We start from the raw sequence: 15192 nt of genomic DNA, 5'->3' as shown, positions 1-15192 counted from the left end.
AGTTGGGCCCAGAATCCAGAGCAGAGCTTCTCAAATGGTGACGTGCACACACACACTAAAGCCACACAGTGCAGGAGTTCGTTCACTCAGGGTGACCGCCTCATTGGGTTCACTCGTTTTTAGTGCCGAGGGACCCATTTCCCAGAAAACCCCTCAGTCCCAAGCAAACTGGGAGGGACGATCACCTTACATTTGTGCAAAGTTAAAAAAAAAAAATGGCAAAACTAATCTATGCCATTAGAAGTCAGGAGCGTGGTTGCTTGGGGTTAGAGTGGTGACACGATAGGGGGTCCCAGGGACTCTCGGGGGCTGAGAACGTTTTGTGTCTCAGTCAGGGTGTAGGTGACACACACGTACGTTGTGTGTTTCCTTTCCGTACGTTTTATTTTAAGGAGAAAAGAAAAGTCAGCAATAATGAGAGGCGGGGAGGCACGGCGGTTAAGAGCGTGTGCTTAACTCCCAGCTCTGATGCCAGCGGTTAAATAGCTTCCCCATGCCTCAGTTTCCTCGTCTGGGCAGGGCAGGAGACACCAAGCGTCTCGGTGCCTTTACTGCTGGGGCTCGCGGCTGTGTGTCAGGGCAGAGGCCGGAAGGCACTGTGGCTGCAGAGACGTGGGTGCCAGTGCTGGAGAGCACGGAGGTGGGGCTGGGAGATCACTAACCCCATCTCACCCTAGTAGGGTCCTGGCACCTTCCCAGTGCCCTTCCTCCCCAAAAGCCTGGGCCCGGGGTTTGTGCCCATAGCACCAACCATTTCTAACCGTTGAGAGCCCCTGACCCCCTCTTGAGATTGGAAAGCAACAGAGCGACCTCTGTTTGGGGTGGTTTTACTGAAGTCCTTTAGCCTCAGGTTACGGCTCCATAGGTGGGGAGGCTAGAAGCCATGACGGTGAGTAATCGCAGCTCCGTTACTGGGTACTAACTATGTACCAGGCCCCGTACGAAAAGCATTCTATGCTTAAGCCTCGTCACACTTGGAGATGGGTATTGTTCCTCTCCCATTTTACAGAGAGGTTAAGTAACCTGTCCCGGTCACACAGCAGTCGGGGCAGAGCCGACTCCTGAGCCCGTGCTCCCAAATCCTACACCATAACGCACCCTCTCACTCGAGGGTGGGCAGGATAAGATGATGTCTTGTGCATCCAGGGCTCAGCACACAGTAGGTGATCAGCGCCGCGTCACTCTGCCATCTGGTGGCCGGGGACTCTCCTGGCTCCCAGAATCCCTGATCCCAGCCCTCTACTCACTTTGGCCACACTCGTCACCAAGGGATGCTCTTTGGCTTCCTGCAGGGCAGCACAGATGGTCTCCACGGCCTCGTCGATCCGTTTCTGACAGTCTTCAGAGGGCCTCAGGGATCTCTGGATAAATGTACCCAATTCCTGGGCAAGTATCTGGTACAATCGGTAGGTTCCCATTGCTCCTGCTGTCCTGAGGTGACAGCTAATGGCAGAGCTGGAAGCCGAGGAGGAAGAGCAGCTCCTGGGCTGACGGCCAAGACCGCTTGGAAATTGAAACTGGAAACTGAAACTTAGGGAGGAGCATCGCCAGCCGACTTCCTGAGTCCAGGGTTCTGTCCGTCCCTCGGCTGCGGTCACCTGCCTTTCAGCTGCAACCGTTGAGTCCTGGTGAGGAAACAGCTTCTGAAGCCCGTCTGTGGGCTCGGTACAGGCTGGACCTGTGTCCTTGAGCACACTGCCCTCCCTCTTTGTGCCTTGACGGCCCCATCTATAAAACGGGGGTAACGGTGGTACCTCTCCCATCAGGTTACTGCGAGGATGAGACAATACGTGCAAAATGCTTAGAACCGGGTCGGGCATACGGCAAATGCTATCTAAATGTGTCGTAAGCAAATAAAATTTTACAGGGGGCCGGGCGGATGGGGACGCTCTTTCCCCATCTTCCTGTTTGCGGTGGCCTGAGAACTCAGGCTCCTTGAGAGTGGCAAGGAGAAAGAACCTCAGAGAGGTGATGGGCTTGCTGAGGGACACGCGGCAAAGCAAGGGCCGAACTGGACGCGGGTTTCATTTTGCCAGGTCCCAGAGCGTCAGAGAGCGGCAGCTTCTCTGTGCCCAGTTCCTCAGCATGTGGACACCTGCAGGGCCTCATCGGGCACTCATCCCACTCACCAAGGACAGAAAACAGTCTCGGAAGTACCCAGGTCAGAGTGGAGACAGACATGCGACTCCTGCGTCCAGAGCTATGAAAACAAAACCCCCAGAGGGCTCTCACTGGCTGACCCTGTGACGCAGGGACAAACGTCTCCAAAGCGTGAGAACAGAACGTTTCTCTGCTGTGATGCTTAACTTTGCACGTCAACTTGGCTGGGTCATGGTATCTAGATATTTGATCAAATGTTATTCTAGATCTTTCTGTGAAGGTATTTTTTTTTAAGAGATTAACATTGAGATCAGTGGATTATGAGTAAAGCAGATTACTCTTTGTAATGTGGGTGGGCCTCATCTAATCAGTCGAGGGCCTTCATTGGAAAAGAGACTGACCTCCCCTGAGGAAGAGGGAATTTCTCCAGCAGATAGCCTTCAGGCTGGAGATGTGACATCAGCTTCTCTCTGGGTCCTCCTACCAGCCTATGCTGCAGAATTTGGACTTGCCCACCTCCACAATAGCATGAGCCAATTTCTTAAAATAATTCTCACCCAGCATCTAGAGTTATACATCCTGTCGGTTCTGTTTCTCTGGAGAACCCTAATACATGTGCCCAGGAATGGTCCTTCTCTCCCCTTAACTGACTTGTACTGTAGCATCAAGGGGTCAGCTGGGCAGGGGTCACAGGCTCCTTTCTTAGGTGAAACCTGTAGGCTCAGAGAGGTGGAAACATTGCCCAAGGTCACACAGCTAGTAAGTTGTCTGGCTAGGTTCTAATTCCACACTACCTGATTCTAAAGTCTGTGCTTTATTTATTATTGTTTTTAAAATGTTTGATTTTGAAAGAATTTGAAACATTGATATGGCCCTCATGTCATATATACATGTTATCAGTATTATGATTATTGAGCCATTGAGTGCATTTACTGATACCATGCCCCTTTACTTTTACAAAAAAATACTTTTTTTTAGAGCAGTTTCAGGTTCACAGCTAAATTGGGCAGCAGGCCCAGAGATTTCCTATATGTCCCCTGCTCCCACACCGCAAGCCTCCCCCACTGTCAACGTCCCCCACCCAAGTGGGACATTTGTTACAATCGATGAACCTACATTGATGCATCGTAATCGCCCAGACCTTTTTCCTCTGAAAAACTTCCATACATATCCCCTGAGAACAGGGCTGCTGTCTCCTGGTCCTCCCCTCTGGCATGGACCACGTCCTCACCCACCCAGCGGAGGTCACAGCATCTCTGTCCCTCGGCCCTGGGCATCCATTCCTCCACGTGCCACGGGGCTGGGAGCTGAAACGCTCGCTTCTTGGACTCTCACGAGTTCTGACTGTAATTTATTTTAGTATATATATCTTTTCAGTTTATAATTTTATTTTTAAAAATGTTTTTATGTAATAAAAAGTAAAAGTCCTTGACCCACCATTGTGAAGCATCTGTCCCTCACACAGGTCACTCGAGTTAATGGGGAAGACGGAACAGGGGGCCCAAGTCTGAGGGTATACACGAGGAAAAAAACAGACCTTTGTCTCCAGTGGGGGATAGATGAGAGGGGGGAGGACAAGATGGGGTGGGGATGGGCAGGGGCAGAGCAGCCCCCCGCCCCCATGGGACCCTGGGCCTGCCCGCTGAGGGCTCTCCCATTCCAGGTGCTTGGCAGAGAGGGGGGACTGGAGGGCTGGCACTGGTCCCAGCTGCTGGGCGAAGAGACACAGGCTGCTCTTCCCACCAATCATGGAGGTCTCAGTTCTCTGGCCAGAACCATCTTCAGTTCCCTGGGGGGTGGGAAGGGAGCTGCTGGGAGGGACAAGGTTGAGCTGGTGGGAGGGGAAAGAGGAAACGGCAAAAGCATTAGAACCCACGCAGCTGTCTGTCCATCCAATGCCTTTGAGCGTGGGGTGTGTGTATGTGGGGGGCAGGGGAGTGTGTGTGTAGGAGCGGCCTCCTCAAGGTGTCTCACGGGGCTGTCAGAAGCACCGATCAAATGCTGTTCCCCAGTGCTGGCTCGAATTTAGATTGTGCTAATGGAGGGAGGCAGAAGCCACCCTCGTGCGGTGCTGGTGGCTGTCAATTCCTGAGACATGTTTGTGGCTGCTGGAGTCCACATCCCCGGGTCTGGACCCCAGCTTCGGGGGTGTGAGGCAGGGGACGGCTGCGGTGGCATCAGCCCGACTTCTGATTTAGCTATGGTGGTCTAATCTCGAAACCAATAGTCCAGGGGTGAACTCAACTTCCTCCACCCCATTTGGGGGTTTAGATGGGATCCCTTTCTGCTTCCGATTCCTGGAGCACTTTCTGTTTTCTGTGCTGAGCTGTGACTAGGAGGGACGGTGTTGCCGGAATGGAGTCAGGAGTCCCTTCTGCATGGACCTGGTGGATTCGCTCCAGAGGGCGGAGAGAAACAGGCTGAGCACAGTTGTGTGGGCAATGGCTCATGTTCAGGCTTTCAGGATGGAGGACCCCACTGGGGGCAGTCCAGCAGGTATGCCAGTCGGAGAAAAGACAGGAGGTCAGTAAAAATCTGAGAAGGCAAAGAGGGCCTGGCATCAAGACGCGCACACTGGGAAGATGAGTGAAACAGGAAGGGCGAACGAAAGGAGGCCTCCGATGAAAAGGTATCCAATGAAGTGTTCAAGGAGAGGACCACATGGCCTGCATGTCCCCACTCCCTCGGTCCGCATCTATGGCAGACAAAGCTAACCGATCTGGGCATGCTCTCCTGCTGGCGGCTGAGCTCAGAGGGCTTCTTGATAGTCCAGACATATACTGCAGTTCTGTGAGCACCTTCTTCCTGCATCCAGGCCAGACATTGCTAATCGATCACGGCACTTATGCCTCCTTTCCCATGCTGCATCCATGACAGACATCACTCACTGATTAGGTCACTCTTCCCAGCTATCCATTCTTCAGAATCCTTCAAAACCTAGAGCTCTGGGCAGCCATAACCAACTGAGTGTGGCTGAAAAAAAGAGATGAAAATTTTGCCAAGATGAAAAGTTCTTGGATTGGGGAAGGAGGAGAAGCCATTGGGAGGTCATGGATGGTTTTCAGGAAGAAGGATGTGAGCTTGTGTAGACGGGCAGACAGAAACCGGGGGGAAGGAGGACATTCTCGGCGGGAGCAGGTGCAGTGTGAGATGCAGTTGAGAACAGAGAGTCATAAGGGTGATAGAAAAGCTGGAACCCCAGGCTGGTGCCAACCCATGGCATCTGGACTCCAGTGTGTAGGCAGCAGGAGGCAGGGGAGTGTGTGGAATGGGTAGTCTGATACGGGGGGATTCAACGAAGCTCAGTGAGGCTGGGTAAGCAGAGGGGGCTGCCTGGAGGAGAGGGCAGAGCCGGGAGGCAGGAATAGTCAGTTGGGAGGCTGGACCGAGGAGAGTGGATTCACTGAATCTCAATCTCTTAATTCTCTCTCTCTCTCTCTCACACACACACACATCTGGCAGGTGCCCCTGAGTCTCCCCATGCTGAAGGCTGGTGTCCATCCGTCCATCTGGTGACTGCTGATTTTCCGGGCTTCACACAGCAGCCTGGGGAGAGATGTTACCCCTCACCTTTCTGGAGAAGCCAAGACCACAGGGACAGACAGGACCGGGAGGCACGGGGGCACATCCGGGCCCCGACTGGGCCCTGCCCCTTTGGGAAGAGTCACGCCCCTCCCCTGACCACATCGCCCGCCAACAAGGGAGCTCCCTCTGCCCCACAGGGCTCTCACCTTCACGGGCCATGGCTGGACGGGGCTGCCATCCCGGCTGATGCAGCACAGGGCGGACGTGTAGGCTGCTGCTTCCTGGGCCAGCAGGTCCCAGCGGGCATTGTGGCCCAGGTTGCCTGTCGGGTCAGCCGGATCCAGGATGATGGGCCTGCAATTCCCATCCGGGGTCAGTCTTATTCTTGGCAACATGTGGGTGTCCACCTGTGGGATCAGCTGGACTATTCTCCTCCCCGCACCCCAAACTCCGCATGGGGCAGGGACAGGGCCCAGAGGCTCTTCTGTGCTCTAGGCACACACTGGAGGGCAGGAGAGAAAATAAACTACACCTGGACCCCTTCTGCAGGTCGCATCCTGGCAGACATTACTAATCAATCACGCTGGCCCTTTCCTCATGCATGGCAGGCATCGCTAGTCGATTGTAGCAGTGGTTCAAGCACTCTCCCTTCCTGCCTTCCTGGTAGAGGGCCCTCACCGATGAAGCCACTGTCTTCAGCGGAGCCACTTCACAGCCTCAGAGTCCTTGTCAACCTATCGCTTTAAGGAGCCACTACCCATGGACCGGAGATGGATCACGAATTTGTGAAAGGATCTCCGTTATCTCTGAGGCATTTCAGAGGTGGGCCGAAGCCCAAGGAGTGAGACATGCTTGTGCTACCGGGCGGGTTCGCAGATAGGGTTGCCAGATTTAACAAAAGCATATGAAGGATACCCAGTTAAATCTGAGTTTTGGATAAACAATGAATAAGGTTGTTTTTTTAAAAAAATAAGTATATCCCGACTACTGCGTGGGACATACTTATACAAAAAAGTTAATCATCATTTATCTGAAATTCAAATTTAACTTAGAGTCCGGCATTTCATCTGGTAACCCTCTTCCCAGGTGACCAGGAAATGGGCTGCCTGTCCCTCAGGGGTTAAGGATATCACTTCTAGAGAGGAGAATTTTCTAGAAAATTCTAGAAAGTTCTAGAAAGAGGGTTTTCCCCTCTCTGCCCTGTGCCCTCAGGAGCTGGGGGGAGAGCGAGCCACCCTGGACTTGAGACTCTGGGGCGTTGGGGGCGGGCCTGAACCTGGGCTTCCGAAGCTGCAGCTTCAGGAAGTCTGCGACGGTCTTGTTCTCGTAGTTGTAGTTGACAGTCCAGTAGATGCAGAGCTGGTGGTACTGGGTGACCAGCTCCAGGACAGTGCGGAAGCCCTCGGCCATGTTGAACTGGGTGCCCTGCCCGCCCTGCTCCCAGGCGTACACGGTCAGGAGTTCCAGCCCGTGCTGGGGCGGCAGGGAGCCTTTCCCCTTGGGCATCTTGTTGCACTGGGGAATGAAGAAGAAGATAATGCGTGGGTCCCCACTGGCAATGAAGAGCTGTGGGAAGGGGGCGCTTCTGGAGCCCGCAAACCCACCCCCAAACTTTTACCGAGCCCCTACAGTGCCAGATGCCTCGCCTGGCATTATCCCATCTAGTCCTGTGACATAATGATGTCAGCCCAACCTTACCGATAAGAAAATAAAGTCCCTCGGCTAGGACAAATCCCCCTTTCTGCTCCCCCGACCCAGGGTCCCGGCCTGGGCTGGCCCCGCCTGCTCCCGGAAGCGCCCTCCAGAGGCAGAACCCCGGGCTGCCAGCGGAGTGGCCCGTCCCGCTGCCAGACCTGCTGGTACCAGTGCTTCACCAGTCGGATCAGACTCTTCAGCTTGGTGGGGCGAGAGACGATGAAGTTCCGCTGCAGCTCCGTGAAGCAGGGCGAGTACTCGCCCGCGTGGCTGTAGCTGTGCACCAGGTCCACGTAGACCTGGGGGCGGGGCCGTGAGCCTGCGACCAGCTGGCCTGGAGACGGGGGCAGGTGACAGTCACGTCACTTCCCAGAGCCGCGGTGGGGCCAACTAAAGGACTTCTGAGATCTCCTACTTGGGTGTTTCCCTACCGATGGTCTGAGACCCCCTTGAGAGGACACGGGGTGTTTTTAGGGAGAATGCAAACATGGCCTGACCTGGTGTCAGATCCCTGATGAGCCTCTTCCTCCCTTTTCTGCCTCCTTTCAACCTCCATGTTTATCTGTCATGGAGAAAGTCTCAGCCGGGAGCTCAGGTGACACCTGCTCATCATCTCTCTAACAAAGGGAGACCCTCCTGCAGGTGACAGACCTGTATGTGCTGAGAGCTGACATCACTCTGGTCCCAGTGCCCTTAAAGACATTCCTTGGTACCCAAACTCTCGCTTTCTGAACGGAGGAACCGAAAGGGTTCAGATAAATTTCTGGATCAATCCCTCCCGCGCTACTCGTTCTGCAAAACGCAGGCACCAAACACATGAAGATACGGGGGATTTTGTCCTTTGGCAAACTCTGCTGTCCAAACTCAGAACCGAACAGACACAAAGAGAACAGATCACAAAGTGATCAACACGCACATCTATCTATAACGCCTACAATGCGAACAGGTGTGGGTTGGCTGTGACCTGTACAACTGTTCCTGGCCGTCCTGCCTCTGCTTCTCTCCTACCTTCTCAGGACGCGGTCTGGGTGCCTCACCTAGGGCGTCGAAGGCTGGCAGCACGTCGAAGTCCACGCTCTGTTTCAGCATCGTCCGGGACGTCAGCGAGAAGCTCAGCACGCGGGGATTCTCCCACTTGGAGATCTCAAACTTCACTTCGAACGGCCACTCCCGCTGACACGCCTCCAGCTGCGCTCGGATCTCCGAGATGATCTCGGCCCGCATGTTCCCTTGCTCCGTGAACTGGCTGAAGCAGCTGAGGAATACCACGAGGTCGGCGTCCGAGCGGCCTTGCAGAGCTGTGCCTTTGGCTGAAGAGCCGCCCTGGGGAGGACATGGCAGGTGGCTTGAGCCCTGCAGTACTGCTTGACGTGCTCCTGCCGGAGCCTATGGGCTCTGGACTCTTGAGTTAAGACCTGCTGTGTGACCTTGGGCAAGTCACCCAACCTCTCTGTCTTACATCTGTAATATGGGGTTAATACATGGCGTAATTGTGAGAAAAAGAAATGTGCAAGACATAAGTTTAGATCCTTCAACAAATGCAAAATTTCTCATCCCATCATGTTTGGGAGCTCAGAGTTGTTCTGTTTTGTTTTTGTTTGCTTGTGTTTGGCCTGCAGTTGGTTCTCTCAAGCCTGTCTGCATCGGGAGAGCTTTTAAAAACGACTGATGCCTGCTTCCTATGCCTCCTGAGACTGTGATTTAATTTTCCTGGGAGGGAGCTTGGGCATCGGCATATGTTTCTTAAAAGCCTCCCTGTGATTCTAAGTGAAGCCGCCGTTAAGAACTAGCGAGTCAGGCTACTGTCCTCAAGCGTCATGGATGAAGAAGGCAAGGATCACAGAAGGGAAGCTATTTGCCTGGGGTCACACAGCAAGGCCCCAGGCCTGGGACTTGTCATTGGCTGACTCAGTGCTGACACTCTTTCCAGAGCTAACCTGTTTCTCCCTGTGACTCTAGTCTACGTATCCGGTCGTAGCTGGTATGGCGGATAACGTGACATTTTGTAGACTCCCACTACCCTTTCTACCTTCCGGAATCAGCACTGGGTTTTTTAGAGGGAATCACCCCTCCCCCACACTCAGCCCCAGAGACCCACGTGGGGCTGACTCGCAACATGACCCAGGCTTGGCCAATCAGCACATAACGTCTCCCTAGCCTTAGTGATGGAGTAAGGAATACATAGCCAGGCCAACGAAACTCGATTCTAAGACGTCTTCAAATTTTGAGAAGAGAGAATTCCCCTTTTAGAGATGCCAAGGCCCATGATATGGACAGGGCCCGTCCAAGACAGAAGACAGAGCCAAGAGCTACGAAGAAGAGCTGAGTCCTGAAGAGCCTTCATGGGCTCCTGGGTCTCGCTGTGCCTGAAGGCAGATCTATTCTAGGGGGTCCCATTTTCATCAGCCAACACATTCTTGTTGGTGCTTCTTTTGGCCGTCGTGAGCCACCAAAAGGTGCTTGTCGGGCACATCTGGATCCTCCCTCGGCCATCCAGCCATGACCATGTCCTGCTTTCTCCTCTGGGCTTGGCCTTGTGCCGGTCAGGCTTGGCCGAAGCCTGGGACAGATCACCAGCCTGCAGGACCCTCTTTTCCCACGCTCTCTGGGGACTCACCTTGACCACCTTGAGCACTTTGATGGGAGAATTCCGGAAGCAGTTTTCCCTTAGGAATGAGCAGATGGCATCGACGGCCTTGTTCACCTGAGCCAGGAACTGGCTGTTGGGCTGGAGGAATGCAGTGATGAACTTGTCGAGGTCCTCGGCGGGGGTCTGATAGAGGAGAGCGGGCTGCAGAGAGAAGCCAGGCAGGGCCAGCTGAGATAGATTCCTTGTAACGCCCAGGCCCCGCCCCCCGATACCCTGTGAGGACGAGGCTCCCACTGTCTCCGATAGCTCCTTTTTCTCCTCAACTGCTTGGCAGGTCCCAGCACCAAAGGGACCAGAATTCAAGTTCTGGATCTACCGCCCGCATACAGCCTCAGTTTCCCCATCTTTAAATGGGGGTAAGAACAAGGCCCACGCACGCCTCACTGGATTGTCTTGAGCGTTAAGCACTTGTTTAGGAGCTCCTGCTGCAAAATTGTAAATGTGATAAAATCATATCCTTTGGGGATCCGCAAATGGCTATCATCGTAAGTGGGGTTCCCCAGAAGCAGAGCCCATGATGGGGAGTCTTTGCACGTGATTAACCGGGGAGGTGCTTGCAGGAGAAAGGGAGCGAGGGAAGCAGGAAAGGGTGGGGAAGTCTCAGCCGGAGGAAGCTCCGCCACCCCCCCATCCCCCCGAATCCCACAGGGAGCTCTGGAGCATGAATCTCCTCATCGTGTTGGTCCTGCCTTGAAATGAAGGTGGGCCTCTGTGCGCACGTCACCCAGGCACTGGCTACGATGAAACGCCCTGTGCCTTGGCTGTAAGCCATCAGCATCCAACACCCCCAGCATCTGGGGACATGCGCATGGGCGGGGAAAGGGGATCTGGGACAAGGCACCCACGGTGTCTGTCACCTCTGGGACGCACGTCTTACCATCACGTCCCACGGTTCCACAGGCGTCCCTTCTCTACTCATCAAGCAGGCCTGAGTCTCCAAGGCTGCTGCGTTCTCGGCCAGTAGCTTCCAGCTGCCGCGGCCCACGTTCCAGGTAGGGTCGGCAGGGTCCAGGATCAGGGGCCTGGGGGGCAGAGCGGGTGGACAGGCAGGTGGGGATGCTGGGAAGCAGTGAAGGAGCCGGGGGGTGGGCGAGACCGTGAGGGGGCCTGGGTGCTGGGGAGAGGGAGAAGGATGTCAGGACGTTCGGGAGGGCCCAATCTTGCCCAAGCACAGCAGCGCCCCTGCCTGGTTGCCTGGTCTGGAAGCTGCTGAGTGGCCCTTCAGGGGGCACCTCAACCCCACCATGGACCCCTCCTGGGTACAGTGACTCCAGGATGACAGTGAGAGAGAAGGATGACGCGGATTGGGAAATGAGGTAGTGGGTTTGCACCTGGGTTTGCGAAGCTGGCCAAGCATGTGTGTTCTGAGACCTGGGTCCTCCAAGCTATAGTTGACTGTCCAGAAGACACAGAGCTGCTGATGCTTTTGGACAAGGCTCAGGACGGTCCTTAGGCCTGTCGCCATGTTGAAACTCTCCTTCCCACAGCCCTGCTCCCAGGCGAAGATGGTCAGGAGCTCCAGGGCGTAGGCTGGGGGCAGGGAGGCACAGCCCCACCGCTCTCCTTTGTTCTGAGCTGCAACCTAGGTCACCCAAGGCCAATCAAAGAATCAGTGGATGATAGCACCTCCTGTGTGCTGAGCGTGGTCCTAAGCACTTGGAGAAGGAGAGGAATATAAAAAACAAAACCAGGGAAATAGACTCTTGGGGATGGCCTGGCTCACCTTTCTCGTTTTACAGGTGGGAAAACTGAGGTCCAAAGTAGGTGGTGGCTTGTCTAAGGTTACACACTGAGACTAAGAAGCTCAGACTTGGTCTTTGCCTAGAATCTTTTCTCACAGTAGTTAGCAATGGTGGGCGCTCAGTAAATGTTTGTTGAATAAATGACTGCGTAAGTGCGAGAAGTGTCTGCTGAGGGAGCTCTGATGGATGCTCAGGATTTAGCACAACTTGCAAAGGAGATGACGATGGGGAAACAGCGTAAGCAAAGGCTCGGGAGTGAGAAAGAACAGGGAGAGCATTAGCCGTGGGAGGAGGGGAGAAACAGGTGGCTAGAGAAGGACTGTGAACCTCAGCCACAAGAAATGAAGATCTCTGGACTGGATTCAGAAGTGATTCTCTCTCAGCCAAGGGCTTCCTCCTCTGGGCAGGAAATGAAGGATGGAGGAGGTGGTCCTTCCGCTTGGGATGGACCAATAATAAAAAGTGAAGGAGAGGGCGCTGTGTAGGGGAGGAGCTGATTGGCCAGGCAGTTGCCATGACAGCGACTTCCTGGGAGGAGCAAGGTGGGAACGGAGGCCTCACCTGGCGGTACCAGTGCTTCACCAGCATGATCAGGTTCTTCAGCTTGGATGGGCGAGTGTTCACGAAGTTTCTCCGCAGCTCTGTGAAGCAGGCGGCATGCTCGCCCTCCTGGCAGCCGCTAACCAAAAGGGTCGAGTAGACCTGGGGCTCAGGTTTGGTGCCAGAGCTGAGCGGCCCTGTGGATGTTTGAAACACTCTTAAGTGTGCAAGTCTAAATGAAGACAGCAGCATTTCCCAGCCCAGCCACTCACTAGCCTTCGATATTTTAACATGGATTATATCACTTTGCAATCAATAATATACAATCGATAACATAGAATAACGATCAGAAGTATTATTTTTTAGCACCAACAACATGCTGGGTGCTTCAATGATTTTTACTAATCCACCCAATAACTATGCAAGGTGGATAATCTTGAACCCAAACAAGCTATGTAACAAAGTGGTTAAGAGAATGAACTTTGGAGACATAGACAGGCCTAGGTTCAAATCCCAGTTGTGTGACCTTGGGTCTTTGGGTCTCAGTTTCCTTATCTGTAAAAGGGAGATAATAACACCTACCTCATAAGGCTATGATAAGAATCAAATGACATCTACATGTGAAGTGTTTAGAACAATGCTTAGAACATACCATGCACTCAATAAACATAAACTGCTGCTAGTATTAACATTTTCTCCCAGAAGAAAAAAATCAAGGCAAAAAGAGGAAACTGGAATGAGTCCCACCCCTCTCTTTCATCAGGCTGGCACTCAGGAACAGATGCCTTCTTCATGAAAGGTGACTGACAAAGGGCACCCTTTAACAGAGAGAGGCATTAAGGAAGTTTCGGGTTATGTGGGGGGAATAAAATTCCCCATGAGAAATTGAGGTCTCAATCTTCTGCCAGATGAAGGTGTGAAGACTGAATTTATAGTACCTTCACAGTGAGGAAAGCCCAGACTATTCGATTGATGGAAAACTGGCTTGGGAATTAGTGGAACTCTTGGAGCTCGGCTAGAAGCAAAATAAAAACTTGGTTCCCTGAGGATCTCTCTCCAACCCAGAGCAGAAGGAACTTCCACAGGAAAAGGAAAGGAAAGAAAAGCTCCAGATGCCCCAGAGATGAGCTCACAATAAAAAATGACAAACCACATGAGGAAATGACCCACCATGAGGGAGAGACAGGCGACACAACGGGTAGGAGAGTGAACACTTCAGGAATTGGAGAAAATAGGCCAATCTGAGAGGCGAAAATAAGCATATTCAAAATAAAGAGATAGAAGGGACTGAAGTCATAATGAAAGAATGTAGAAGCCCGTGAGCAAATAACAGGTCGGTTTGAGAACGAGCTACACAGAACTCCTAGAAGTGAAAAAATAAGTCCTTGGGATTTATTAAAAATTAAGGATGCGCAGCGGATCAGACACATTTGAAGACAGTAAACTGGAAGACAGACTTGAGCAACTGAGCAGCAGGAAGGCTTGCGAAATAAAAGGGAAATACGAGAGGATGAACAGACACAGAGCATGAAGTGAGAAACTGTTTAACAGTAGTTCCAGAAGGAAACAGGAGACAATATTCGAAGAGATATCAGGAGACATTTCCCCAAAACTAAAGGAAGAATTGAGTTTTCAGATTCGGGAAGCATCACAAATTCCAAACAGTATAATTAAAAAAGAAATCTATATACGGACATATTGGAAATGGAAGAATACTATGGACTGAGAGAAAGTCTTAAAGGTAACCAAATAGGAAAACAAAACCACACATACGTCATCGTCATCATCATCACCATTGTCGCCATCATCATCATCAACAACGACATAAACTGACAGCTGATTTCTCAGCAACCACAGAGGTCAGAAGACAGTCAAAACGGAAGAAAACAACTGTCCGACATTTCCCCCAAGAGCGAGGCTGAAACAGAAAGGTTTTTAGACAAAGTCTGAGAAAATGTATCACTCATAAACCCTTTCTGAAAAAAAAAGTACTACGGGAGGTATTTCTATAAGAAAGAAGTGATTCTAGAAGGAAGAAATGGAAATTTCTTCCAATGATGAGGGGAAAAATATTGCCAATTATGTTCATAGATTTCAATTTGCACAGGCTGTAACCAAACAAAAGCAAAAGAAAATAATCTTCCTTATTGTTAGTGTCTTGTATGTCAGCTCCAATATTTTATTAGACCCCTCAAAATTATTATATTATTCTTGTTTGTTTAATTTTTGTCTTTTTACCTTTATGCTACTTATAAAAGGTACAATTACAATTTAATAACACATCCTTTAAAGTAAAAAGTGGAAAAAGGTATGCTAGAAAAACACTATCGAAAGAGAAATGCAAATTAAAACCACAATGAGATATCACCTCGCAGCTGTCAGAATGGCCATCATCAATAAATCAACAAACAGTATTGGCAAGGATGTGGAGAAAAGGGAACCCTCATACACTGTTGGTGGGATTGCAAATTGGTACAGCCACTATGGAAAACAGTCTGGAGGTTTCTCAAAAAATTAAAAATGGACCTACCTTCTGACCCAGAAATTGCACTTTTGAGTCTTTATCCAAAGAAAACCCAAACAATAATTCGTAAAGATCTATGCACCCCTCTGTTCACGGCAGTACAATGTACAATAGCCAAGATATGGAAGCAACTTAAATGCCATCAACAGATGACTGGATAAAGAAGTTATGGTTTCATATATACAATGGAATATTACTCAGCCATAAGAAATTAAATCTCACCATTTGCGATGGACCTAGAGGTTATTAAGATGAATGAAGTCAGACAGAGAAAGAGAAATACCGTATGACTTTACTTATATGTGGAATCTGAGGAACAGGAAAAAAAAAACAAATCAAAACAGACCTACAAACATAGAGGACAATCTGGTGATGGCCAGAGGGGAGGGGGATGGGGGAGCTGGGAGAAAGAGGTG

At 51.6% G+C, this 15192-nt stretch overlaps 1 protein-coding gene across 1 annotated transcript in view; it reads right to left on the bottom strand.

The window, feature by feature from the left end:
• OAS2 (2'-5'-oligoadenylate synthetase 2) overlaps positions 1-15192 on the bottom strand; it is a 38130-nt gene that overhangs the window by 16449 nt on the left and 6489 nt on the right. The window contains 5 exon segments of the mRNA XM_023528233.1: positions 8358-8643; positions 9938-10111; positions 10848-10992; positions 11302-11552; positions 12274-12449. Of these exon segments, the coding sequence (XP_023384001.1) occupies positions 8358-8643; positions 9938-10111; positions 10848-10992; positions 11302-11552; positions 12274-12449 (1032 nt within the window).

The sequence above is a fragment of the Pteropus vampyrus genome, unplaced genomic scaffold, assembly GCF_000151845.1.
Source record: "Pteropus vampyrus isolate Shadow unplaced genomic scaffold, Pvam_2.0 Scaffold23, whole genome shotgun sequence".
Lineage (NCBI taxonomy): Eukaryota > Metazoa > Chordata > Mammalia > Chiroptera > Pteropodidae > Pteropus > Pteropus vampyrus.
This window is presented reverse-complemented; position numbering and strand designations above follow the sequence as displayed.